This window comes from Aythya ferina (assembly GCF_964211825.1).
Source record: "Aythya ferina genome assembly, contig: HAP1_SCAFFOLD_29, whole genome shotgun sequence".
Taxonomy (NCBI): Eukaryota; Metazoa; Chordata; class Aves; order Anseriformes; family Anatidae; genus Aythya; species Aythya ferina.
Window position 1 is genome coordinate 3,788,983 of NW_028181463.1, and position 27,914 is coordinate 3,816,896.

Consider the following 27,914-nt stretch of genomic DNA (forward strand, 5'->3'; position numbering starts at 1 on the left):
AAGAGCCTGGCAGGAATGTTTTCAGAGTCAGTGTTGTAGCAGCATCAACCCTCGGACTTCTTAAAAAATTGTTAGTTTGTGTTGGCCAAGCCCCTCTTCCTTCCCCCAAAACCATACACCTCTCCTGTACAAGCTTCTCCTGACCTCCCCATGTCAGTCAACTTCTTAGGGGCAGCTTTCTGATGGCTTTCATGATCTCAGAGTATCTCTTACCTCTGATGGCTACTCCACGTCTGAGAGAGAAGTGGCATTGTAGTCAGGAAGGCAAAGGGCACAAAGGTCTGTAGGAGCACCCTGCATATCATGCCTAGCAGCTCTGCAACACCCCAAAAGTTTGTTATCTACCCACCAGCTTTGGATCTAGAATGGCTGCTACGGCTCCTGGATAACTGTTCATAGGCCTTCATGCAGGCTGCAGCTATCCCTGGGCATCTTGTAGGCAGTGGCCACCCCTGCATGGAAAACTGAAGGAAGCCCTGTTTTTTAGGAAAAAGCTGACACCTCTGACATGACACCCCTTGTTCAAGACCTGTTCCAGTCTGGGGACTCCTGGGTACTGCCAGCTGGTAGTCGAGGGATGACCTGTCAGCTACTTCAGAAAGAGCTCAGCTCACAATCTGCTTTACAGACATTCACTAAGGACTGGGTAAGGAATTTCTGAGGCACCTCTGAGCTCATAATACCACACCTACAAAACTCCCCTTTTATGGCCCAGGACCTGCCCAGGTACATGGGAGCAGGTTGTGATCCTTCAAGCCCATGGCACTGCTGCTAGACTCCCAGCCTCTCTGACACACAGGAGCCAATTACTTGCAGTCCTGTGAGGTGCTGTCAGCCATCAGCCCCATCGTGTGCTGTAGAGCCCCAGTGCCTGGGAACTGGGAACACTGATAAACTCAGGGGCACTAACAACTAACAGGGAATATCTGAATCAGCCCCAAATCCATAAAAATCCATGCTGAGTCTCTGCTCCCAACACACCGAGAACCTGTGGAAAGAAGGAAAGCATCGTGCCCCATTGGAGCCTCTTACTGGGGCTTGATCTTGACAGCAGCTTTGCAGGAAGGTCTCAGCCTTCAGGCAGTGCCCGGAGGAGATCCCCCCTTAGGAGGGAAGTGCTGCAGTGGAGGCCAGCTGTGCCACTGCCGTGCCCACTGCCTGTCCCTGCCTGCAGTCCCAGCACAGCCCCACAGCAGCGCTGGCACCAAGCTCCAGGAGCAGCTGGGCCTGACCCCACCAGCAGGGCTCAGCAGGACAGGGCGGCAGTGGCAAGAGAGCAGCTCTGCATGCCCCAAGCGCTGGTGTTCCCTGGCCGTGCTGCTGGGATGGGACTCTTTTCCTCTGCACCCCTGCACACGGGCACTGCCCCTGCAGAGCCAGGCCTGGTCTCAGAGGAAGGATGTCAGAATAAGATGGCAGTGCAGGCTCCTTCCTTAAGTTCACAGACAGACAGGCTCTTTTTGTATAGTCGCTGAGATAGACTTGAAAAATACATACCAAAGTGGAATTGGGATGAATAATATCATTTTAGTGGGTAACGTTAACCGAACTAAAACTAAGGAAATCGAGTAATAAAATTGCACACAAGCACACAAACAAAAAGAAAAAGACTATAGGCCGTTCCTATAACAAGTAACATTAGGACTCATCTGCAGAAGCAGACTGAGTACTTATTGTCCTGCAACACATCTAAACAGCAATTTCCACAAGGCTTCCTTGAGGTCCTGATTCCTCATACTGTAGACAAGAGGATTCAGTACTGGAGGCACCACCGAGTACAGAACTGCTATCACCAGGTCCAAGAATGGCGAGGAGATGGAGGGGGGCTTCAGGTAGGTAAACAGGACAGTGCTGACAAAGAGGCTGACCACGGCCAGGTGAGGGAGGCAAGTGGAAAAGGCTTTGTGCCTGCCCTGTTCAGAAGGCATCCTCAGTACAGCACTGAGGATCTGCACATAGGACACCACAATGAAAATAAAACAACCAAATGTTAATGTCAAACTAAAAAGAAGTGCACCCACTTTCCTGAGGTAGGCATGTGAGCAGGAGAGCTTGAGGATGTGGGGGATTTCACAGAAGAACTGGTCCACAACATTGCCTTGGCAGAGGGGCAGGGAAAATGTGTTGGCCGTGTGCAGGACAGCAATGAGAAAGCCACTGCCCCAGGCAGCTGCTGCCATCTGGGCACAAGCTCTGCTGCCCACGAGGCTCCCGTAGTGCAGGGGCTTGCAGATGGCAACGTAGCGGTCATAGGCCATCACGGTGAGGAGACAATATTCTGCTACAAGCAAGAAAACAAAGAGAAAGAGTTGGGCAGCACAGCCTTGATAGGAGATGGCCCTGGTGTCCCAGAGGGCATTGGCCATGGCTTTGGGCAGAGTGGTGGAGATGCAGCCCACGTCCAGGAGGGCGAGGTTGAGGAGAAAGAAGTACATGGGGGTGTGGAGGCGGTGGTGGCAGGCTACGGCACTGAGGATGAGGCCGTTGCCCAGGAGGGCAGCCAGGTAGATGCCCAGGAAGAGTGCGAAGTGCAGGAGCTGCAGCTCGCGTGTGTCTGCGAATGCCAGCAGGAGGAACTCACTCACTGAGCTGATGTTGGGCATTTGCTGTCCATACACATGCTTTCCTGGTAAAGAGCGAAATGCAGAAGAATGTTAAAACAGAGTTCTCTGAGGAAAACCTATTGTGTCTCTTAAAGCACCCTGTAACCTGAGCCTCTCTCTTTGCACGAAAATCTTTTGGCATCTCTCCTGCTTGAGCTGTGGCTGGTGCTGGCTGAGAGTGGCACTGCGAGCAGGGGCTGCTGTAGGCTGCAGAGGAGTCCTCTCTGCTATACATCTCTGTATAGTATCCTGCACACGGCCACTACATTTTCACTTCCCCTCTGCCATGGCAATGCTGTGGACCAGTTCTTCTGTGAAATCCCCCACATCCTCAAGCTCTCCTGCTCAGATGCCTACCTCAGGGAAGTCGGGGCACTTGTGTTTAGTGTTTCTTTAGTCCTTGGTTGTTTTGTTTTCATTGTTTTCTCCTACATGCAGATCTTCAGGGCAGTGCTGAGGATGCCCTCTAAGCAGGCCCGGCACAAAGCCTTTTCCACATGCCTTCCTCACCTGGCCGTGGTCTTCCTGTTTGTCAGCACTGGCATATTTGCCTACCTGAGGCCCCCCTCCATCTCTTCCCCATCCCTGGACCTGGTGGTGGCTGTTCTATACTCAGTGTTGCCTCCAGCAGTGAATCCCCTCATTTACAGCATGAGGAACCAGCAGCTCAAACATACAGTGAGGAAACTATTTTATACCTCTTCCTTCAGCATTAATAATGTGCATAAAATACTAATAGGATTTATGCAAACAAACACTCTTAGTGCAAATTCTTGAAAGTAATTTTCTTTATTATTATTTACTATATCTTGTGGCTTTGATTTAATGTTATTCTAAGCCTCCTAATTATTATCTTATTATTATTATGAAGTCAATAATTTCAAATACCTTTACAATCGATATTCTAGTTTAAATAAAGACAATAAAGAAACTGGGACAATTTCATTAGTTTCAACTGCAATCTCTTCCCATCGTCAGTGCCTCCAGCAGTGAACCCACTCATCTAAAACATGAGGAACCTGGAACTAACGGTTGCAGTGAGGACACTGATTGAATACATATTCTTCAGCTTCGTTGACTATAACAATAAGCTTATAATCAGAAACACCTATTTTTTGAAAACTTTAAGATACATTATTTTTCTTTTTATTTGTCTGTGTTGTTAGCCAGGGGAGTTTTACGTTAGATGTTAGGAAGAACTTCTTTACTGAAAAGGTTGTTAGACACTGGAACAGGCTGCCCAGGGAAGTGGTGGAGTCACCATCCCTGGAAGTCTTCAAAAGACGCTTAGATGTAGAGCTTAGGGATATGGTTTAGTGGAGGGCTGTTAGCATTAGGTTGGAGGTTGGACTCGATGACCTTGAGGTCTCTTCCAACCTAGAAAATTCTGTGATTCTGTGATTCTGTTATTTTCACTAGCTATTTTTTCAGATATAAATAATATTAATCTTAACCTCCTACTTCTTAAAGATTTACCTATAGAACCAGGCTTCCTGTGTAGGTAAACACAATAAAGAATCCAGAAGAAATTCATTGGTCTGAGCTGCCACCTCTTCCTATCCCCTCAGGAGCTGGGGGAGCACTTGCTGGGGCACTTGTGTTTTAGTATTTCTTTAGCCTTTGGTTCTTTTGTTTTCATTGTGCTGTCCTATAGCCTATGTGCAAATCTTCAGGGCAATGCTGAGGATACCCTCTGAACAAGGCCGGCACAAAGCCTTTTCCACGTGCCTCCCTCACCTGGCCATGGTCTTCCTCTTTCTCAGCACTTCCACGTTTGCCTACCTGAAGCCCGCTTCCATCTCTTCCCCATCTCTGGACTTGGTGGTGTCACTTTTGTACTCAGTGGCACCTCCAGCAGTGAACCCCCTCATCTACAGCATGAGGAACCAGGAGCTCAAGGTTGCAGTGAGGAAACTGTTTCTATATGTGCTTCTTAAGCATCAGTGCTGTTAACATTATTGTTATTTGTATCATATCATTTTTTGTACTTAGTATTATTATCATATTGTAATAACAATAATAATCCTTTAAATGCTACCATTCTATTTTAAGTAACTGACGATTTTCATTTCATTTTTCATTTTGATTATTTTCATAACTTTTGACATTGTTTTAATTTATTAAGTAATTTATTTACTTTGACTATGTCTTCTAATCAATCATATTGAACTAGGCTTCCTCTGTAAGTACAGACAATAAAGAAGACAGCATAAATTCATTGGACTCAGTATCCCTCTCTTCCCATCTCCTCTGATTCTGGGGGAGCAGCCCCAGCATGCAGGAGGGGCTCAGGGCCAAGAGGCTCACCGCCCGCTGGGCTCTGCCTCTCTGCTGCCTTCGGGTTGGGGCTGCTGCTTGCCTGGAGCCATGGCCATGGCCAGCAGCAGGACGTGGTCTTGTCACTGCTACTCCCTTTGGCTTCCTCATTGTTCTCTTGTGCTTTCACATTCAACTAAGTCTTCAGATCTCATGTATCTTGCTGTCTGTACAGTGGCATCTCTTCCATTGCACAGCTCTTCCAAAGCTGGTGGAAGGAATATACCCAAGGAACTGCTGCATGAACGGGCCTCTTGCTTTTCTGGCCTTCACTGTGGATCAGAATTTCAGAGTGCTCAGTGTAGTGCTGGACTGGGAGTTCCCTTCTTGGCTGGCCATGGCTCAGCAAACAATAACTGGCCTTGACTGGCCTGGAACTGTCCCGGTTGTGCTTAGTCTGATGGCAAATAACATGCTGGAGAGGAATGTGGAGCTGCTCTGTGGCTGGGCCAGGCCTCTTGTGCTGGCCTGGGAAGCGGGGCTGCCCCTGCGGGGCACAGGCACTGTGTGCTGGGGATCTGCCAGGCAAGAAAGCAGGGCTCCTGCAGCTTCACAGACCTCCATCTCTTGAGCCGGGTCTGGCCCCAGCGTGGGGACTGCTGGGGAGGCCCAGAGCTGCCTTTGAGGCAGCAGCTGCGGTGCCTTGCAAGGGGCTGGGGCTGTGGTGGCCGTGCCCAGAGCCCTGCAGCAGCCTGTGGTGGGCACTGCCCTGGGGACAGCACAGTCTGGGCTGCTGGGCTTGGCTGGGGAGAGGGCAGGGAGGTGGGGAGAGGTGGGCAGGGGCTGGGCTGGGCTGGGCAGTGCCCGGCAGAGGGCAACAGCAGCGTCAGAGAGCAGTGGCAGCATGCAGGGGAGGGCTCCCAGCAGGGCTTGGTGCTGCAGAGCCAGGGCTGCGCCAAGGGAGCCCAGAGCTGCAGGGGCAGGGGAGAGGAAGCCACTCTGGGCCCTTGCTGGCTTGGGCAGAGCAGGAAGGGGGCCCAGGGCATTCGTCCCCTCCCTGCAGCCTGCCAGCACATCTGCCGAGGGCCAGGGCGGCTGCTGCAGGGGCAGGGAGCTCAGCATGGCCCTTGCAGCCCCCTGCCCTGGGCCTGCCTCTGCCCTTGGCCTCAGCGCCGGCCTTGTCTGTGCTGGCAGGAGCGCTCTTGGCACGCGCTTCCTGGCCTCCCCTCGCCTGCGCACAGCTGCTGCCCACTCAGGCTGCTGCCACAAATGTGTCCTCACAAGCAGCACCACCCCTTGGGCTGCTTCTGCTGGCCTCCCCCACCCAACTGCCTTGACTCCTTGTCTCTGGTGGGCCCCAACTCCTGCACCGAATTGCATTCCTTGGCTCTCAGTGACGTCTCCCCTGCCATGATGGGACATGCTTTCCAGTGTGCCATCTACCAGACACAGCAATGAATACTATGAGCAAGACTAGAGGGGTCCTCCTTCCAGCCAAGGCGGGGGCACAGAGGAAAGGGACAATTGGGTTTACTGGACTGTGTATATTTAATGGCCTGACACATCAGACACACAAATGTATCAGGCTCTACTAGACACCGGTGCAGAGTGTACCCTGATGCCATCAAGCTACAAAGAGGCAGAATGCACATGTATTTCTGGAATGACGGGGCATCCCAAGAGATAACTGCACTGGAGGTTGAAGTGAGTCTAACAGGGAAGGAATGGCAAAAGCACCTGTTATAAATGAAGTCTTACTCAATCTGAATTTAGTAATATTTATAAAAGGCAAGCAAACAGTGCTGGGTGCCTGGGGAGTCTATGCTCTACCAAGATGCACACACGAAGATCAAACTTTCTAAACGTACAGAACATTGCTTTTATATATGCCTTTACATATGTACAATCAGAAATGGTAACAAACAATCCTTTAAGTCTATTACTGTTGAAGTCCATGAATGGGGGAGCATAGTTGGAGTTGGTAATCCTGGTTGAAGTGCTCCCATATCTTCCATGACTTAACAGTCTCCATTTTCCACTCTTTTTCTTGATTACAAACACCGGAGAGTTCCAGGGCTAGTTGTGGGAACAACATGTCTTGCTAGGAACTTGGCCTTCTGGCCTTATGTATCCTATTCTTCCCAGATCGAAGAAAAACATATCCATCTCCTCTTCAAGGCCAATAGGGCCTGGGTCAAAAGGCATGTCACCAGGGGGCATAACAGCAAAGGCCTGCAATGGCAGTAGTGGTGGGGGCGGGGGCGATGGTGTAGTAGAAGGATTGGTGGATGAGCCTGCAGCTCCCTCACTGTCTGGCAAACCACACGTGTCTGACTGTGGTCCCACATGGCTCTTTAAGGCCTCAGAGACTGCTTGCCAGGTGCTGAGCAGTCCCACTGCAACCTTGTCATTTTTAGTTGCAGATTCCCACACCTTGACATCAATCTTGACATCAATTTGGTTCCATATTTCAGGATCATAAACTGTCTGGTTGTTAAGAAGGAGAATAAGCTGTAAGGTTACCAGGACGGTCTTTGTTTCTAAGGACGTATGATTCCCCATAATGCGCAGCTGCTTACCAGCGAGGGGCAGTTGTGTGCGCAGCTCGGCTTCTCTCAGCTTGAGCTTCTTCCCAGCTCCAGTGCGCCCATTTCCAGTGACTTTCTGTACGAGTGTCTCTGAGCGGTTTGCTGAGTTTGGCCAAACCTATCTTTATGAGGTGATCAATGTGCCTGTTCCTGTCCTGGTCTCTACTCTGCTAACCTGTCCCTATTAATTCCTTTTTCATTATGTCGGGATGCCTTTTTTCATCTTGAGGACAGGCTCCCCTCTTATACCCTTCGCCGCACAGCAGTCCTTTTCAAAAACAACTTTTCATTGGTCAAACAACTTTGCCCAGCAACAGCAAAGACTGGCTTCAGGAGAGGGAACTTCAAAGTTCCAAGAGGGCACCACCGGTGGAGCTTTGGCAGAGCTGCCTTGGAGACAATGGACATGAAACAGTTGTCTACCTTGCTTGGCCTTCCACAGAACCCTTCTTTTGGGGGTTTGCTGAGGGCTGAAGAACAGCAGGTGCGAATGACTACCATGGTGGAGAACCTGAGGCAGCGTCGCGCTAACCAAGACTCCCTGATTGCCATCCATGACCTTCGTTCATTAACTGGAGAGCCAAGGTATAGATGCAGAGCTTGGTAGCGTGGTTATGTGATGGACTTGTCAGCACTAAGGTAAAGTTGCCTGACCTGGGTGACACGTCCCAGAGCAGTGTCAGGCACATTGCAATTCTTTTTGCCTTCTGCATCTATAGCACAGGAAGTAGGACGTTGCCCTACTCCATTGACTGGGCAGGTCTTTTCACTTTACCCAATTTAGGTTTCCGTGGCTGGAAAGGGACGATTTCCCCAAAGAGGCCAAGCTCATGGGTACAGCTACAGCCACTTGAACATATATTTTCTTTAGTTTTCTTCCTGAGTTTTCAACAGAAGACCCAAGAGAACCATGGATGTCCAGGTGTCTACTAAGATTAATTAAGAATGTCTCAGGTTCCAATGGTCATTTCAATTTTATTTTATTTTATTTTATTTTATTTTATTTTATTTTATTTTATTTTATTTTATTTTATTTTATTTTATTTTATTTTATTTTTCCTTGAATTATCTTTGAAAGGTTTTCATGTGCTGAGCCATGCTGCAGCTACAGGGACAAAGACCACTGCTGGCATTGGAGGTGTCAGACCTCCAGACTCTGATTTTCCTCCTGATGCAGGTCTGCAAATAAGTCACCCTGGATGAATAGCAATAGGTGAATGATGCTCCAAACTGAAATGCAACAAAATTCAGCGTTTTAAATGAAAAAGAAAAAAAAAATATTTGATGCTTTTTGAAAACTTCATCCTTAACTACATCATGCAAGCTCTGCAAGTAGCTGCACAAGGCGTGAAGGCTTGAAGACAACTATGGAAGAGATGTTAGGACTTTCTGCATTTTAATGAGTTCCATGGTGTATTTCGGTGTTCAGTCTATGAAGCTCAGGTACTGAGAAGAGAGTGATGTAACTGTTTGAGCAAGTAAAGTCAGAAGGACGAGTTGAAGTGACTTGGAATATTAATGGGCCCCACTGAGGGCTATTACTAACAAAGCCTCCCCAGGGCCTTGTTAAGGCAGATATTTGAAGGCCACGGTTACAGACAGGCAAAGCTCTATGCTGAGAAAAGTCTTGGTTGGTTTTGGTGATGCCGAAGGGCCAAGGGTTGGCCCCAGCCACTGGAACAGGAGATCCTGCATCCCCAAGTCTTTCTCAAGGCTCTTGCTGGAATCTGTGGGATGTGGTGGGCAGGGCGATGCCAAGGGAAGAATAGTGGTATGTCACCTCTGAGCTGATGTACAGGGTTGCAAGCAATTAATGAGGCCTCATTGCAATGAGTATAACATCTCTCCTCATAAGCTGCAGCAAAGGAGACAAATATCTCAGGGTTGTTAGCACCTTCCCTTTTTACCAGCACCCTCTGCCTTCTCCTCTGTAGCTTTTCCTATGCTGTCCCACAATTTGTCCTATTTCTTTGAAGTCTTCAGACACCCATCTCTGTTCACCACCTTGCTCTCATGCCTTTCTTTCACTGATGTCTCGTCAACCCTCACCAGCTGTTCCTTGAAACACAAAGCCATGGTCTGATCAGAGGGTTACCTCTGGCACCACAGCACAACCCTTTGAGGGACATTTCTTTCTCCTCGTGGACAGTGCGCAACTTCCATGGTACACTTTGTAGCAGTTTCTTCTTTCCTGCTCTTTCCTACTACCAAAGGAAAGTTCCATGAGGGTGGAAAGCACTCCTGAAGTAGGCATCCCAACCCAGCAGGCTCCTTGCGGCCTCTCAGCCAACCACACACAAGTCACCTCAGCAGCAGCTTCCAAGCCAGGGGCCTGCTGCTGGCCTTGCAGCTTCTTGGCTACACACAGCCAAGCCTTGTGCCTGCTGCTGCCCAGTCATGGACTCAAGCAGAAGGGACAGGACAACCCATCTGGGGGCCTTCTTTCTGCCTGGGTCCTCCTGGGTCTGGAGGCAGAGGGGATCCCCCAGTCAGCATGCCAAGCAGGTGCCTTGTGCTGGCCTAGCAGGGCCACTGCCAGATGTCAGCCCAAAAGTGCAGATCCCAAGGAGAAGTCAAAGCTGACCTGCCACCTCCAGACACAAGTGACCTCACAGTCCCTTTGTGTGACACGTTCCTGCTGCTGCCCTATCAAGGGCAGAGACAGAAGTGACGTCAAAGTCACATTCCTCCTGCTGCTGGGGCAGGAGATCCTGAGGCAGAGCTGACTACTTTCTAGTTCCCACTGGACTGGGGCTCACCTTTCTGGGTTAGAGAGTAAACAAATGTTTAATGGGAAGGTTTGGTGTTCTTCTTTGTGTAGGGTATGGGCAGGCTCTGTGGTTTAGTTCATTTTTATGTCTGCCTAGAAGCCAAGGTTTAAATAGAGCATTTTATTACTAATGTTAAGGGAAGGGATTAGGGTGAGCAAGAGAGAAAAGGTAAGGGAAAGGGGTTATGGGGTGAGCTTTGCTTCAAGGGATACCTTGTGTTCAAGCTTTAGAGAAATGGATTCCTGTCAGAGTGTTGGAGGAACATTTAGGTTTAGGGATTAAAACTACTGGTTAAAATAGTGTTAGGGCCATATATGACTGTACAAGTCAGTGTTACCACATGATCTACATTACATGATGACTCTTCCCTCTACGAAATCATTATTTTCTGCTGCCCATGCTCCTCTTACCACCCCCAAAGATCAAAACTCTCATGTCCAGGTGTTGTGGTTTAATCCAACCACAGCTAAACACCACACAGTCATTCACTCATCCTCCCCCCTCCCTCTCTGGGATGGAAAACGGGAAAGTGAAGAAACGGGAAAGTGAAGCCTGTGAGTTGAGATAAAGACAGTTTATTAAGACAGGAAAATAATAATAACAATAACAATAATAACAATAATGATGATAATATAACTACTACTAATAGTGTGTACAAACAAGTGATGCACAATGCAATTGCTCACCACCCACTGACCGATGCCCAGCCTAACCCCGAGCAGTCCAGCCCTCCTCCCCATGGCTATCCACCCCTATCTATTGTTTAGCATGACGTCAGATGGTATGGAATACCCCTTTGAACAGTTTGGGTCAGCTGTCCTGCATCTGTCCCCTCCCAGCTCCTGCTGCACCCCCAGCCTGCCCGTTGGCAAGACAGAGTGAGAAGCTGAGACGTCCTTGGCTTGGTGTAAACACTGCTCTGCAACAATTAAAAATCAGCGTCTTATCAGCACTCTTCTCATCCTAAGCCAAAACATAACACCCGAGCAGCTAGTAGGAGGAAAATTACCTCTGTAATAATTGAAACCAGGATATCCATCCACCCCTTATTCTGTACCATTTACTTCATGCTCAGGTTCCATTCCTTACAAGACCACATCCTGCTGCTGGCCATGGCCATGGCTCCAGGAAAGCAGCAGCCCCAACCCGAAGGCAGCAGAAAGGCAGAGCCCAGCGGGCAATGAGGGGCAGCCCCGAGGGCCACCAGGGCTGCTCCTGCATGTGTCAGCTGGGCTCTTGGCCCTGAGCCCCTCCAGAGGAGATGGGAAGAGACGGATACTGAGATCAGTGAATTTTTGATGGCTTCTTTATTGTCTTTATTTACACTGGAAGACTAATCCTATGGGTAGATTAGATGATTTGGTCAATGTATATAAATTTATTAACAGGCAGGATGCTAAGAATAACATTACTGAAATAATGATAAAAGTGAACTGACGTGAATCACATTAATTTCACATAATTATGACTATATATTATAAACTCATTATTGATGTTTAAGAAGCATGTATAGGAGCAGTCTCCTCACTCCATACTTTAAGTCCTTGTTTCTCATGCTGTAGATGAAGGGGTTCAGTGCTGGAGGTACCACTGAGTACAGAAATGACACCACCAGGTCCAGGGATGGGGAGGAGATGGAGGGGGGCCTCAGATAGGCAAACATGCCAGAGCTGACCATCAGGGAGACCACAGCCAGGTGCGGGAGGCATGTGGAAAAGGCTTTGTGCCGGCCCTGCTCAGAGGGCATCCTCAGCACCACCCTAAGATATGAACATAGGACACCACAATGAAAACAAAACAACCAAAACCTAAAAAACCACTAAACACAAGAGACAAAACTTCCCTGAGGTAGGCATCTGAGCAGGAGAGCTTGAGTATGTGGGGGATTTCACAGAAGAATTGGTCCATCCCAACCCAGCAGGCTCCTTGCGGCCTCTCAGCCAACCACACACAAGTCACCTCAGCAGCACCTTCCAAGCCAGGGGCCTGCTGCTGGCCTTGCAGCTTCTTGGCTACACACAGCCAAGCCTTGTGCCTCCTGCTGCCCACTCATGGACTCAAGCAGAAGGGACAGGACAACCCATCTGGGGGCCTTCTTTCTGCCTGGGTCCTCCTGGCTCTGGAGGCAGAGGGGATCCCCCAGTCAGCATGCCAAGCAGGTGCCTTGTGCTGGCCTAGCAGGGCCACTGCCAGCTGTCAGCCCAAAAGTGCAGCTCCCAGGGAGAAGGCAAAGCTGACCTGCCACCTCCAGACACAAGTGACCTCACAGTCCCTTTCTGTTCCTGCTGCTGCCCTACCAGCTGCAGAGATAGAAGTGACCTCACGGTCACTGCCACAGTCACATTCTTCCTGCTGGGGCCATGAGATCCTGAGGCAGAGCTCATCTCTCTGTCGTCCTCTATGGACTGGGGATCACCTTTCTGGTTTAGAGAGTAAACAAAGTTTTAGTTGAAAGTTTTGGTGTTCTGTTTGTAGTGTCAGGTCTGTGGTGAGGGTATGGGCAAGCACTATGGATTAGGGTTTTGTTTAGGTCCGGCAAGAAGTCTAGGGATAAATAGAGCATTTTAATGGTAGTGTTAAGGGCAGGGATTAGGGTAAGCAAAAGAGTAAATGTAAGGGACAGGGGCTATGCGCTGAGTTTTTCTTCAGGTGATATTTTGAGTTCTGCTTTACAATAGCGGATTCTTGTCAGGATGTTGGACTAATGTTTAGGTTGAGGGATTATTGTTATTTTTTTCAGGCCTTACAAGACTGAAGTCAGTTTTAACAGCAGCATCAACATTACATGAACCCTCTTATCTCTACAAAGGTAAGCTTCCGAGCTCCTCTTCCCTTCCTCTTTCCTCCCCCAAATCTCACATCTCTCCTGACTTTCCCATATCAGTCATCTAACTGGGATCAGTTTACTGATGGTTGTCATTATATCAGAGGGTCTGGGGTCTGTGGGGTAGGGAGCGATGCCTGTGATATCATGTGAAGGACAATGGTATGACACCTTCCACTGTTTGCACAGGGTTGAAAGGAGAATTCATGGTCCCAATGCCATGAGGATAACACGTCTCCTCACAACCCATGGCCAAGGGGACAAAGGCGTCACTGCTGCTAAAACCTTCCATTCTTGTGAGAACCCCGTCTTCTCCTCTGCAGGCTTTCCTATGCAGACCCACACTTCCCTGAAGGCTGCAGACAGACACTTCTCTTCCCCACCTTGCTCTCACTCTGGTATTCCCATGATTTCACTGCTGCCTCTCCACTCTCGCCAGCTGATCCTTCAAACACAAGGGCACGGGCTGATCCAAACTCCCTCTGGGTGACCTCTGGACCCACAGCACAAGTGCCAGTGCCTCACCTTCAAGTCAAGAATTTCATCTGACTATCGAATCTAAACCTACCCTCTTTAATTTAAAACCATTCCCCTTGTCCTATGATAGAGTCATCGAAATCATAAAAACACAAAGTTGTAAAGAACCTACAAGACCATTTAGTCCAACCTTCCTATCACTAATACTACCCACTAAGCTACTGAGCCATATATCCTCCTTGGGGAGGTCCCAATTGAATGGCGGCTAGCAAACATGATGCCCATCTACAAGAAGGGCCAGAGGGCAGACCCGGGGAACTATAGGCCTGTCAGTTTGACCTCAGTGCCAGGGAAGCTCATGGATTATCTTGTGTGCCATCATGTGGCACCTACAGGGTAAGCAGGCGATAAGGCCCAGTCAGCATGGGTTTATGAAAGGCAGATCCTGCTTGACGAACCTGATCTCCTTCTTTGACAAAATGACGCGCTTGGTGGACGAGGGAAAGGCTGTGGATATGGTCTACCTTGACTTCAGCAAGGCTTTTGACACTGTTTCCCACAGCATTCTCCTCAAGAAACTGGCTGCTTGTGATTCGACTGTCGTACGCTTCGTTGGGTTAAAAACTGGCTGGATAGCCGGGCCCAAAGAGTCGTGGTGAATGGAGCCAAGTCCAGTTGGAGGCCAGTCACTAATGGCATCCCCCAGGGCTCGGTATTGGGTCCGGTCCTCTTTAATATCTTTATCGATGATCTGGACGAGGGCATCGAGTGCACCCTCAGTAAGTTTGCAGATGACACCAAGCTAGGTGCGTGTGTCGATCTGCTTGATGGCAGGAAGGCTCCGCAGGAGGATCTGGATAGGCTGGACCGATGGGCTGAGGTCAACTGCATGAAGTTCAACAAGGCCAAGTGCCGGGTCCTGCACCTGGGGCGCAATAACCCCAAGCAGAGCTCCAGGCTGGGAGATGAGTGGTTGGAGAGCTGCTAGGCAGAGAAGGACCTGGGAGTGATGGTGGATAGTCGGCTGAATATGAGCCAGCAGTGTGCTCAGGTGGCCAAGAAGGCCAACGGCATCCTGGCTTGTATCAGGAACAGCGTGACCAGCAGGGCTAGGGAGGTGATCTTCCCCCTGTACTCAGCTCTGGTGAGGCCGCACCTCGAGTACTGTGTTCAGTTTTGGGCCCCTCGCTACAAGAAGGACATCGAGGTGCTTGAGTGGGTGCAGAGAAGGGCAACGAAGCTGGTGAGGGGCCTGGAGAACAAGTCCTACGAGGAGCGGCTGAGGGAGCTGGGCTTGTTCAGCCTGGAGAAGAGGAGGCTCAGGGGCGACCTTATCGCTCTTTTTAGGTACCTCAAGGGAGTCTGTAGCGAGGTGGGGGTTGGCCTGTTCTCCCACGTGCCTGGTGACAGGACGAGGGGGAATGGGTTTAAGTTGAGCCAGGGGAGTTTTAGGTTAGATGTTAGGAAGAACTTCTTCACTGAAAGGGTTGTGAGGCACTGGAACAGGCTGCCCAGGGAAGTGGTGGAGTCACCATCCCTGGAAGTCTTCAAAAGACGTTTAGATGTAGAGCTTAGGGATATGGTTTAGTGGAGGGCTGTTAGCGTTAGGTCAGAGGTTGGACTCGATGACCTTGAGGTCTCTTCCAACCTAGAAAATTCTGTGATTCTGTGATTCTGTGTTTCTGAGGATCCACAAGGTTTCACTTGTAGTGCACCAGGAATGACAATATGGAGAAAAAAAATATTGCCACAGCCCTTCTCTGCCGTTAGGGGAATTGGGAGCAACAATTTGTTAATATCAAGAGTTGAAATAATCTGAGAATACCCCATGTTCCTCTTTACTTCTTTCTATAGGTAAGAACTGTTGACTACACTGTCCACAACAGAGTCTCCTGCTACCAGGAACACCCTCAGGCAGCATCAGTCAGGGCTCATGAAATGGACATGCCTAATGTCTGCTTAAAAGGGTGATATTGAATCAGATATCAACAGATATTTGTGTTGTATTTTCTTATTGCCTTTTCCCTCCTTGGGAGAACCCCATGGCCAGAACCAGCAAATGCCCAACATCAGCTTGCGTTTAGCTTTTGTTTAGGCTGTGGTTGTTTTGTTTTTATTGTGGTGTCCTATGTGCAGATCTTCAGGGCAGTGCTGAGGATGCCCTCTGAGCAGGGCTGGCACAAAGCCTTTTCCACGTGCCTCCCTCACCTGGCCGTGGTCTCACTGTTTCTCAGTACTGACATGTTTGCCTACCTGAAACCCCCCTCATTCTCCTCCCCATCCCTGGACCTTGCAATATCTTTTCTGTACTACATGTTGCCTCCAGCTCTGAACCCCCTCATCTACAGCATGAGGAACCAGGAGCTCAAGGATGCACTGAGGAAATTGTTTGAATACATACAAATAATGTGCCCTTACATTCTGAGTTTATCTCAGAAACAGTTAGGAAAGTAATTTGGTTTTATTTTTCTTGATAAATATGTTCTTCAAGTTGTGGAGTGGATTTAATTAATGTCATTGTTAGCCTCCTACCTGTTCATTTATCTCTTTTCTTTTCCTAAACATCTCATGTATATCTAAAGCCAGGCTTTCTGTGTAGCTGTAGACAATAAAGAAGCGAGCAGAAATTCATAGGTCTCAGCTGCAGTGTATTCCCATCTCCTGTGAACTAGCAAAGAAGTTATTAAAAAAAAAAAAAAAAAAAAAAAAAAAAAAAAAAAAAGCTATTTGTAACCATGATGCTTGACCACTTCCTTGAAACAGGGCCTCAATAGATACAGCTGATTTTCAGGAGGACAGACGTTTTCTTAACGGGAGCCCACCTCTCCCCTCTCCTTCCATTTTCCACCTTTTATTGCTGAGTGTGACATCATATGGTATGGAATATCTCTGTGGCAGGTTTAGGTCAGCTGCTCTGGTGATGTCGCCTCCCTGTCTCTTGCACACCCGCAGCCTGCTGGCTCTTTGGGGAGGGGGGATTAGAGGGATTCCTGATGCTGTGACAGCATTGCTCAGCAGTGGACAAAACACAACCATGATACCAGTGCTGTTCTAGCTACTCAAGCAGAGCACAGCACTGGGTGGGCTTCTACAGGAAAAGTTAACTCCATCCCAGCCAGACCCAGTATGGTCACATATTGAAAACACAGCACCACAGGGGCTGCTCTGCAGAGAATTACTTCGTCACAGTCAGAGCCAATACAGGTCCACACACTGGACAAGAAGGCTCCCTCTGAGCTCTGTGGGGAGTCAGGAAGGTCCTAATAAGCACCAGGATGATGAAGGAAGCCCAAAGGCCCTTCTGAAGGTTGACTTATTCCCACCTGGGAGGCAGTGCTGGGCAGTGGGAAGGGTTATGAGAAAGACATGTGAGAAGGCCGTGAGAAACAAGGAAATATCACTGCCATTAACCCAGGCCTGCAAAAAATCACTCTCTGGCCTCCTCTGTCAGGCCAGCGTGAGCCCAGGAGACAGCAGTGAATGGAGCCCACGGACCAAAAGCATGTCTGAGGTGGGCTGACCAGAGCTCAAGTGCTCAATCTGCTGTGAGCAGGCAGAGGAGAGCTCTGCAGCCCCAGGGCACGCAGCAGCCCCACCAAAGGAGCCTGGCGAGTGACTCCTTGCAGCCCTGGGGCAATGGCAGTGACCTCATGAGCTGGGTCTGCCTCCCAGCCTGCCCAGCACGGCCCTGCAGAGTGCCCCCGTGCCCCGGGCACCACAGCTCCCTCGCTCTGCAGAGCAGCACCTCTGGTTGTCATGTCAGAGATCTCAAATTTTGACTAAACTCATACCTCATAGGTGTTTTTAGTTTTCTCCTTAGGGGTGGCTACTGCCTCCAAGATGCCTGAGAGGAGGTAAATCCTGCACGAAGACCTGCAAAATGTTACCCTGGATCCATAGGAGTCATTCTGGAAACAAGGCTTCTTCATAGGATGTACACTTCTGTGGAGGTGCGGAATGGATGGTCATGTGCAGGATGCTCCTACAGAACTTTGTGCCCTTTTCCCTACCGACTACAACACCACTTCTGTCTCAGCAACAGAGTAGCCAACAGAGTGAGACAGATGCTCTGAGATCATGAAAGCCATCAGAAAGCTGATCCCAATAAGAAAACCAATATGAGGGTGACAGGAGAAGCCTGGCCAAGAGGGAAGTGAGATTTGGGGGAGGGAAGAGGAGCTTGGGAAACAGAAATTAACGATTTTGTAGAGGTAAGAGGTTTCATGCAATATTGATGGTGCTTTAAAACTGGCTTAAAACAGTCATGTAAAACCCTTACCCTGTTTTGACCAGTAACCCTAATCCCAAAACCTGAATGTTGCTCCAACACCTTGACAGAAATCCCCTGCAGTAATACCTGACCTCAGAGTATCCCTTCAAGCAGAACTCAGCCCATAGCCCCTTTCCTTACCTTTACTCTCTTGCTCATCCTAATCCTTTCCCTTAACACTAGCATTAAAACACTTTCTTTAACCCTAGACGACTTCTTGGCAGACCTAAAGAAAACCATAAACCACGAAGCTTGTCCATACCCCAGCCACAGACCTGACAACTGATGCAGAACACCAAATCCTCCCAACAAACCGTTGCTTAAACTCTAACACAGATAGGTGAGCCCTAGTTCAAGGCCAGTTGGCAGGTGACTTTGGGCAACCTAATCTAATGGAAATTGTCCCTGTCCTTAGAAGAAGGTTTGACTAGACGATCACAGAATCACAGAATCATCTAGGTCGGGAGAGACCTCCAAGATCACCTAGTCCAACCTCTGACCTAACACTAAGCAGTCCTCTGCTAAACCATAGAATCACAGAATTTCTAGGTTGGAAGAGACCTCAAGGTCATCGAGTCCAACCTCCAACCTAACGCTAACAGCCCTCCACTAAACCATATCCCTAAGCTCTACATCTAAGCGTCTTTTGAAGACTTCCAGGGATGGTGACTCCACCACTTCCCTGGGCAGCCTGTTCCAATGCCTCACAACCCTTTCTGTAAAGAAGTTCTTCCTAACATCTAACCTAAAACTCCCCTGGCTCAACTTAAGCCCATTCCCCCTCGTCCTGTCACCAGGCACGTGGGAGAACAGGCCAACCCCCACCTCGCTACAGACTCCCTTGAGGTACCTAAAAAGAGCGATAAGGTCACCCCTGAGCCTCCTCTTCTCCAGGCTGAACAAGCCCAGCTCCCTCAGCCGCTCCTCGTAGGACTTGTTCTCCAGGCCCCTCACCAGCTTCGTTGCCCTTCTCTGCACCCACTCAAGCACCTCGATGTCCTTCTTGTAGCGAGGGGCCCAAAACTGAACACAGTACTCGAGGTGCGGCCTCACCAGAGCTGAGTACAGGGGGACGATCACCTCCCTAGCCCTGCTGGTCACGCTGTTCCTGATACAAGCCAGGATGCCGTTGGCCTTCTTGGCCACCTGAGCACACTGCTGGCTCATATTCAGCCGACTATCCACCATCACTCCCAGGTCCTTCTCTGCCTGGCAGCTCTCCAACCACTCCTCTCCCAGCCTGTAGCTCTGCTTGGGGTTATTGCGCCCCAGGTGCAGGACCCGGCACTTGGCCTTGTTGAACTTCATGCAGTTGACCTCAGCCCATCGGTCCAGCCTATCCAGATCCTCCTGCAGAGCTTTCCTACCCTCAAGCAGATCGACACACGCACCTAACTTGGTGTCATCTGCGAACTTACTGAGGGTGCACTCGATGCCCTCGTCCAGATCATCAATGAAGATATTAAAGAGGACCGGCCCCAGCACCGAGCCCTGGGGGACGCCACTAGTGACTGGCCTCCAACTGGACTTGGCTCCATTCACCACGACTCTTTGGGCCCGGCTATCCAGCCAGTTTCTAAGCCAACGAAGCGTGCGCCAGTCCAAGCCAAGAGCAGCCAGTTTCTTGAGGAGAATGCTGTGGGAGACGGTGTCAAAAGCCTTGCTGAAGTCAAGGTAGACCACATCCACAGCCTTTCCCTCATCCACCCAGCGCGTCACTCTTTCATAGAAGGAGATCAGGTTCGTCAGGCATGACCTGCCTTTCATAAAGCCATGCTGACTGGGCCTGATCGCCTGCTTCCCCTTCAAGTGCTGCATATGACTCTCAGGAGGATCTGCTCCATGAGCTTTCCTGGCACTGAGGTCAAACTGACAGGCCTGTAGTTTCCTGGGTCTGCCCTCCGGCCCTTCTTGTAGATGGGCGTCACGTTTGCTAGCCGCCAGTCGATTGGGACCTCCCCCGATAGCCAGGACTGTTGATAAATGATGGACAGCGGCTTGGCCAGCTCCTCTGCCAGTTCCCTCAGTACCCTTGGGTGGATCCCGTCTGGCCCCATCGACTTGTGCACATCTAAGTGCCATAGTAGGTCACCAACCAGTTCTTCATGGATAATGAGGGCCACATCCTGCTCCCCATCCCCTTCCACCAGCTCAGGGTACTGGGTATCCAGAGAACATCCGGTATTGCCGCTAAAGACTGAGGCAAAGAAGGCATTGAGCACCTCCGCCTTTTCCTCATCTCTTGTAACTAAGTTTCCCCCCGCATCCAGTAAAGGATGGAGATTCTCCTTAGTCCTCCTTTTTGTGTTGATGTATTTATAGAAACGTTTTTTGTTATCTTTAACGGCAGTAGCCAGATTGAGCTCCAGATGAGCTTTGGCCTTCCTAATTTTGTCCCTGCACAGCCTCGCTACTTCTTTAAAGTCCTCCTTAGTGGCCTGCCCACTTTTCCAAAGCTTATAAACCCTCTTTTTCCTCCTAAGATCAAGCCACAATTCTCTGTTGAGCCAGGCCGGTCTTCTTCCCCGCCAGCTCGTCTTTGGGCACGTGGGAACAGACCGTTCCTGCGCCATTAAGACTTCCCTCTTGAAGAGCGCCCAGCCTTCCTGGACCCCCCTGCCCTTCAGAACCGCCTCCCAAGGGACTCCACCAACCATATCACTAAGCACTACATCTAAACACCTTTTAAAGACTTCCAGGAATGGTGACTCCACCACTTCCCTGGGCAGCCCATTCCAATGCCTAACAACCCTCTCAGAAAAGAAGTTTTTCCTAATATCCAACCTAAACCTCCACTGGCACGACTTTAGGCCATTCCCCCTCATCTGGTCACTGGGCACGTGGGAGAACAGACCAAGCCCCACCTCGCTACAGCCTCATTTGAGGTTGCTGTAGAGAGCAAAAAGGTCACCCCTGAGCCTCCTTTTCTCCAGGCTGAACAAGCCCAGCTCCGTCAGATGCTCCTTGTAAGACTTGTTCTGGGTTACACATACTTGGGTAGTGTAAGGCACAATGCAATTCTTTTTGCCTTCTGCATCTACAGCACAGGAAGTAGGACTGCCCTACTCTATTGACTGGACAATAGAGTAGGGTAAAAAAAGTAAATGTCTTTACTTTTCATCCTGAGTTTTTTACAGAAGACCCAAGAGAGACAATGGATGACCAGGTACCTACTAATATTTAATCTGAATTTCTCTGGTTCCAATGGTCATTTCAATTTTCTTTTCTTTTCTTTTCTTTTCTTTTCTTTTCTTTTCTTTTCTTTTCTTTTCTTTTCTTTTCTTTTCTTTTCTTTTCTTTTCTTTTCTTTTCTTTTCTTTTCTTTTCTTCTTTTCTTTTCTTTTCTTTTCTTTTCTTTTCTTTTCTTTTCTTTTCTTTTCTTTTCTTTTCTTTTCTTTTCTTTTCTTTTCTTTTCTTTTCTTTTCTTTTCTTTTCTTTTCTTTTCTTTTCAGTTTTATTCTATTTATTTTATTTTATCCCCCCCCCAAGAAAACGTGACTTGTTTTAGAAAGGGTTTCATGTGCTGGGCTGGGCTGCAGTTACAGGGACAAAGACCACTGCTGGCAGTGAAGGTGTCAGACCTCCAGACTCTGCTCTTCCTCCCTATGGAGGTCTCCAAAGAAGTCACCCTGGATGAATAGCAACAGGAGAATGATGCTCAAAACTGAAATGCAACAAAATTCAGCCTTTGAAACAAGAAAATATTTTTATTATGTGCTTTGTGAAATCTTTTCCCTTAACTATGTTGTGCAAGCTCTGCAATTAGCTGCACAAGGCGTGAAACCTTAAAGAAAACTATGGAAGAGATGTTAGGAATTTCTGCATTTTAATGAGTTCCATGGTGTATTGTGGTGCTGAGTCTATGAAGCTCAGGTACTAAGAGGAGAACGATGCAACTGCTAGAGAAAGTAAAGTCAGAAGGAAAAGCTGAAGTGACTTGGAGTATTAATGGGCCCCACTGAGGGCTGTTACTAACGAAGCCTCCCCAGGGATTAGTTAAGGTAGATAATTGTTGCAGACAAGCAAAGCACTGTGCTGAGAAAAATCTTGGTTGGTTTTAGTGAAGCAGAAGAGCCAAGGCCTGACCCCAGCCACTGGAAGGGGAGATCCTGCACCCCCACATCTGGCTCAAGGCTTTTCCTGGGGTCTGTGGGATGTGGTGGGCAGTGTGATGCCATGAAAAGAACAGTGGTATGACACCTCTGAGCTGCTGCATAGGTTTGCAAGGAATCAATGAGGCCCCATTGCAGTGAGTACAACATATCTCCTCCTAAGCTACTGCCAAGGGGAAAAACCTTCAAGGCTGTTGGGCCTTCCCTTTTTACCAGCACCCTCTGCCTTCTCTGCAGCCTTTCCAATACTGTCCCAGATATTGCCCTATTTTCTTGAAGTCTGGAGACACACATCTCTGTTCACCATCTTGCTCTCATGCCTTACTTTCACCAATGTCTCGTCAGCCCTCCCCAGCTGTTCCTTGAAACACAAAGCCAGGGTCTGATTAGAGGGTGACCTCTGGCACCACAGCATGACCCTTTGAGGGATATATCTTACTCCTTGTGACCAGTGCCAGCCTTCCTGGAACACTTTGTGGCAGTTTTTTCTCTCCTGCTCTTTCCTACTACCAAAGAAAGCTCCATCATGTTGGAAACCCCTCCTGAAGTAGGCATCCCAACCCAGCAGGTTCCCTGCAGCCTCTCAGCCAACCACACACAAGTCACCTCAGCAGCAGCTTCCAAGCCAGGGGCCTGCTGCTGGCCTTGCAGCTTCTTGGCTACACACAGCCAAACCTTGTGCCTGCTGCTGCCCAGTCATGGACTCAAGCAGAAGGGACAGGACAACCCATGTTGGGGCCTTCTTTCTGCCTGAATCCTCCTGGGTGTGTAGGCAGAGGGGATCCCCCAGTCAGCATGCCAAGCAGGTGCCTTGTGCTGGCCTAGCAGGGCCACTGCCACATGTCAGCCCAAAAGTGCAGCTCCCAGGGAGAAGTCAAGGGTGACCTGTCACCTCCAGACACAAGTGACCTCACAGTCCCTTTCTGTGACACATTCCCGCTGCTGCCCTATCAAGTGCAGAGACAGAAGTGACCTCACAGTCCCTGCCACAGTCACATTGCTTCTGCTGGGGCAGGAGATCCTGAGGCAGAGCTGAGCTCCTCAGAGCATCCCCACCCATCTCCTCCTTGTGGCCCACAAGCTGATCAGATCAGGGTGAGTGAGAGAGTAAAGATAAAGGAAAGCGGCTATAGGCTGTGTTTTGGCTTCAAGGGATACTTTGAGGTCAGGCATAAGAGTAGTGGATTCCTGTCAGGGTGTGGAGTAGCATTTAGGTTTGGGGATTAATGACACTGATTAAAGTAGGGGAAGGGCTTTACATGACTGTTTTAAGCCAGCGTTACAGCAGAATCAACATTGCCTGAATGTTCTAACCTCACAGAAATCATTAATTTCTGCTGATCTCTCCCCTCCCTCAAATCTCACATCTCTGTTGTCCAGGCTTCTCCTGACTTTCCCATATCATTCATTTTCTTAGGGGCAGCTTTCTGATGGCTTTCATGATCTTAGAGTATCTTTCTCATATCTGTTGGGTACTCCTTTCTTGAGACTGACATGGCACCTAAGTCAGGATGGAAAATAACACAAAGGCTGTATATGAACCCTGAACAATGTGCCCAGCAGTTCTTGTACCACCCCAAAATTTTGTTTCCTGCCTCCAACGTTTGGATACGGAATGGTTTCTGTGCACCCAGGCTATCTTTTTCCAAACCCTCATGCATGGTTCAGTTTGCCCCAAGCATCTTGGAGGCAGTGGCCCCCTCTGTGTAGAAAACTGAAAGCAGTCCTAAAGGATGACTTCAGGCAAAAGCTGACACCTCTGACATGACAACCCCTATCCAAGACCTTGTCGTGGTTTCACCCGGCTGGCAGCTAAACACCACACAGCCGTTCGCTCCCCCTCCCCCCTCCCTCTCTGGGACGGGGGAGAGAAATGGAAAGTGAAGCCCGTGAGTTGAGATAAAGACAGTTTAATAAGACAGTAAAATAATAATAACAAAATAATAATAACAATAATAACAATAATGTTACAATGGTGATAATAGGAAAGTAATAATAATATGTACAAACAAGTGATGCACAATGCAATTGCTCACCACCCGCTGACCGATGCCCAGCCTAACCCCAAGCAGTCCGGCCCCCTACCCCCGGCTAACCACCCCTATATATTGTTTAGCATGATGTCAGATGGTATGGAATACCCCTTTGGCTAGTTTGGGTCACCTGTCCTGGGTCTGTCCCCTCCCAGCTCTTACTGCACCCCCAGCCTGCCTGTTGGCAGGACAGAGCAAAAGGCTGAGATGTCCTTGGCTTGGTATAAGCACTGCTCTGCAACAATTAAAACATCGGGGTGTTATCAGCACTCTTCTCATCCTAAGCCAAAACACAGCATTCCACCATCTCCTAGGAAGAAAATTAATTCTGTTCTAACTGAAACCAGGACAGACCTCTTCCACTATGGGGCATACCAGCTACTTAGAAAGAGCCGATCTCAGAAACTACATGCACAGCAAGTGCCTTCTGCTGCCCTACCATGGACACTGGCAGATGTGAGCCTAAAGGCACAGATCCCAGCCAGGAGTCAAGGGTGACCTGTCAGCTACTTCAGAAAGAGCTCACCTCACATGCCATTTAACAGCCATTTGCTTCCTGCTGAACTTAGTGTTTCTGATGCACCAGTGAGCAAAGAATACCACACCTACAAAGCACCGCCTTTTTTGCCCAGGAGCTGCCAAGGTGGAAATAATCTGGCTGTGATCCTCCAAGCTCATGGCACACCTGCTGGGCTCCCAGCCTCTCTGATGCACAGGAGTCAGTTCCGTGCCAGTCCTGGGAGGTGATATGGCAAGAGGGACCTTGTAGACAATGTTCCAGCCCCATGCCTGTTGGCGGTCTGTCAGCTCCTTGTGCACAGTGAAGATCACACTCAAGTCTGGAAGACTGAATCTGGCCTAGCAGACACTCAGGGGAAGCACCCTCTCAGCCCCAGCTCCAGCTCCAGCCCCAGCCCCAGCCCCAGCTGGCGGTGGTGCTCTGCAGAGTGAGGGGGCTGTGGTGCCCGGGCACGGGGGCACTCTGCAGGGCCATGCTGGGCAGGCTGGGAGGCAGACCCAGCTCATGAGGTTACTGCCATTGCCCCAGGGCTGCAAGGAATCACTCCCCAGGCTCCTTTGCTGAGTCTGCTGCATGCCCTGTGGCTGCAGAGCTCTCCTCTGCCTGCTCACACCAGATTGAGCATATGAGCTCTGCTCAGTCCACCTCGGAGGAGATCCCCCCTTAGGAGGGAAGTGCTGCAGTGGAGGCCAGCTGTGCCACTGCCGTGCCCACTGCCTGTCCCTGCCTGCAGTCCCAGCACAGCCCCACAGCAGCACTGGCACCAAGCTCCAGGAGCAGCCGGGCCTGCCCCCACCAGCAGGGCTCAGCAGGACATGGCGGCAGTGGCAAGAGAGCAGCTCTGCATGCCCCAAGCGCTGGTGCTCCCTGGCCGTGCTGCTGGGATGGGACTCTTTTCCTCTGCACCCCTGCACACAGACCAGGCAGTGCAAGCTCCTTCCTGAAGTACACAGACAGACATGATCTTTGTGTACAGTTGCTGAGCTAGACTTGAAAAATATATACCAAAGTGGAATTGGGATGACCAATATCATTTTAGTGGGTAACATTAACTGAACTAAAGCTGTTCCTATAATGAGTGACATTAAGACTCATCTGCAGAAGCAGACTGAGCACTTATTCTCCTGAAACACATTAAATCATCAATCTCCACAGGGCTTTCTTGACCTCCTGGTTCCTCATACTGTAGATGAGAGGATTCAATACTGGAGGCACCACCGAGTATAAAAATGTCACCACCAAGTCCAGGTATGGCGAAGAGATTGATTTAGGCTTCAGGTAGGCAAATATGGAAGTGCTGATAGTCAGAAAGACAACTGCCAGGTGAGGGAGGCACATGGAAAAGGCTTTGTGCCTGCCCTGCTCAAAGGGAATCCTCAGCACTGCCCTGAAGATCTGCATGTAGGACAGCACAATGAAAACAAAACAACCAAAGGCTGAAGAAAAACTAAACACAAGTGCCCCGACTTCCCTAAGGTAGGCATCTGAGCAGGAGAGCTTGAGGATCTGATGGATTTCACAGAAGAACTGGTCCACAGCATTGCCGTGGCAGAGGGGCAGGGAAAATGTAGTGGCCGTGTGCAGGACAGCATTGAGAAAACCACTGCCCCAGGCAGCTGCTGCCATCTGGGCACAAGCTCTGCTGCCCACGAGGCTCCCATAGTGCAGGGGCATGCAGATGGCAATGTAGCGGTCGTAGGCCATGACAGTGAGAAGATAAAATTCTGATGCAATCAAGAAGACAAAGAGAAAGACCTGAGCAGCACATCCTTGATAGGAGATGGCTCTCGTGTCCCAGAGGGATATGGCCATGGCTTTGGGCAGAGTGGTGGAGATGCAGCCCAGGTCGAGGAGGGCGAGGTTGAGGAGAAAGAAGTACATGGGGGTGTGGAGGCGGTGGTCACAGGCTACGGCGCTGAGGATGAGGCCGTTGCCCAGGAGGGCAGCCAGGTAGATGCCCAGGAAGAGCGCGAAGTGCAGGAGCTGCAGCTCGCGCGTGTCTGCGAATGCCAGCAGGAGGAACTCACTCACAGAGCTGATGTTGGGCATTTGCTGGCATTGGACACAGTTGTCTGTTGAAGAAAAAAGACAGAACAAAGTTAGAGGAGGCTTCTCTGAGGAAAACCTATTGCAAGTGTTGGAGCACTACCCTGCCTGAGCCTCTCTTTGCAGGATAACCTTTCCACAGCTCTCTTGCTTGAGCTTGCAGAAGAGTCCATGCTGCTGTTTATCAGGGGGAAGCAGGAATATGGGGGAAACTCTCGTTCAGTCCACTGATCAGGTCACTGGAATTTACAGTGCTGTTTCAAACAATGCATCCCAATGCAGAACAGGGATTCAGACGCCACTGCTGAACACTCTCTTTCTCAGATGCCCTTTGTCAGCCCTCTGTAAGCTGCAGGACCACAACACTTAGGTGTTTCCCTGAGATGGAACTGAAGAAAGCTGAGAGCAAAGAAGCTGCAGTCCAAGTGCAGCTGGACAGGAGTCTCACCTTGTCTGTCTGTTGTGAGCAAGTTCTCAGCTCTTCCCTCCTAGCAAGAGGTGTAGAGGTCATTGCACTTATTGCACCTCATTGCAGCTGCCCACAGACAGCCATCCAGCAGCATGGACATGGCCTTAGCAAGGAGGTGTCTTCTCCTTGGGGCATGTGGATAACACAAAGATGCCACAAGAGAGCTGCATCCTGCTGGAGAGCAGCCTGCAGCCAGGAGGATGCCCCACAGACAGAGCTGGATATCTGAAAGCTGGAGTGTCCCATATCCCAGCTGCAGCGTTGCAGAGTCTGGAGAAGGCTTGGCGACTCTGCTCATTGCTGTCCAGGGGAACCTGCTTTAGGGCACTCCAAGGAGCTTCTGCCAGACTTCCTCACCTCGCAGGGCAACCCAGCAGGGCTCCCAAAGCCTACTGCATTGCCCACTGCCCTCCCAGAAACAACACCCAGCACGAGACCCTTCCAGGACCTGCAGCTGCATGGCCCTGCAGCCAGGCACTTACCTTGTCAAGGGCTGTGCAGGATTCTCCTGCAGGGAGCTCTCAGAATCCTCTCACTGCCAACTGCCTTCAGCCCCTCTCTCCTTTTCTCCTCTCCGTGTCTGCCTCTGTGTCTCTTTCCTGCTGCACTGTGCAGAGGAGCTGCTCCTTGGCACAGCTGTCTCTTGTTCTACAAGGAGGGAAAAGGCAGTAAGAAAATACAACACAATTATCTGTTGATATCTGATTCAATATCGGCCTTTTAAGCAGACATTTGGCAAGTCCATTTCATGAGCCCGGACGGATGCTGCCTAAAGTAGTCCGTGGGAACAGGGGACTCTTCTGTAGGCAGTGTAGTTAACAGTCCATACCTATAAAAAAAAAAAAAAAAAGTAAAGAGGAGCATGGGGTATTGTCAGATCAGTTTAACTCTTCATATGAAGAAATTTTTACTCCCAAATCACCTAATGGCAGAGAAGGGCTGCGG

The 27,914-nt window shown here is 49.6% G+C and overlaps 3 protein-coding genes across 3 annotated transcripts in view; all 3 read right to left on the minus strand.

Annotated features, from left to right (window-relative positions):
• LOC311427925 (olfactory receptor 14C36-like) overlaps positions 1 to 27,914 on the minus strand; it is a gene marked incomplete at both ends in the record, with an annotated part of 221,329 nt that overhangs the window by 54,082 nt on the left and 139,333 nt on the right. The window lies entirely within an intron of this gene.
• Positions 1,671 to 2,603, minus strand: LOC311427992 (olfactory receptor 14C36-like; the record flags this gene model as incomplete). The annotated part of the gene is made up of 1 exon (XM_084539563.1): positions 1,671 to 2,603. One exon carries the CDS (start codon positions 2,601 to 2,603, stop codon positions 1,671 to 1,673), a length of 933 nt encoding a protein of 310 aa, XP_084395689.1.
• On the minus strand, positions 25,589 to 26,503 carry LOC311427993 (olfactory receptor 14C36-like; the record flags this gene model as incomplete). The annotated part of the gene is made up of 1 exon (XM_084539564.1): positions 25,589 to 26,503. One exon carries the CDS (start codon positions 26,501 to 26,503, stop codon positions 25,589 to 25,591), a length of 915 nt encoding a protein of 304 aa, XP_084395690.1.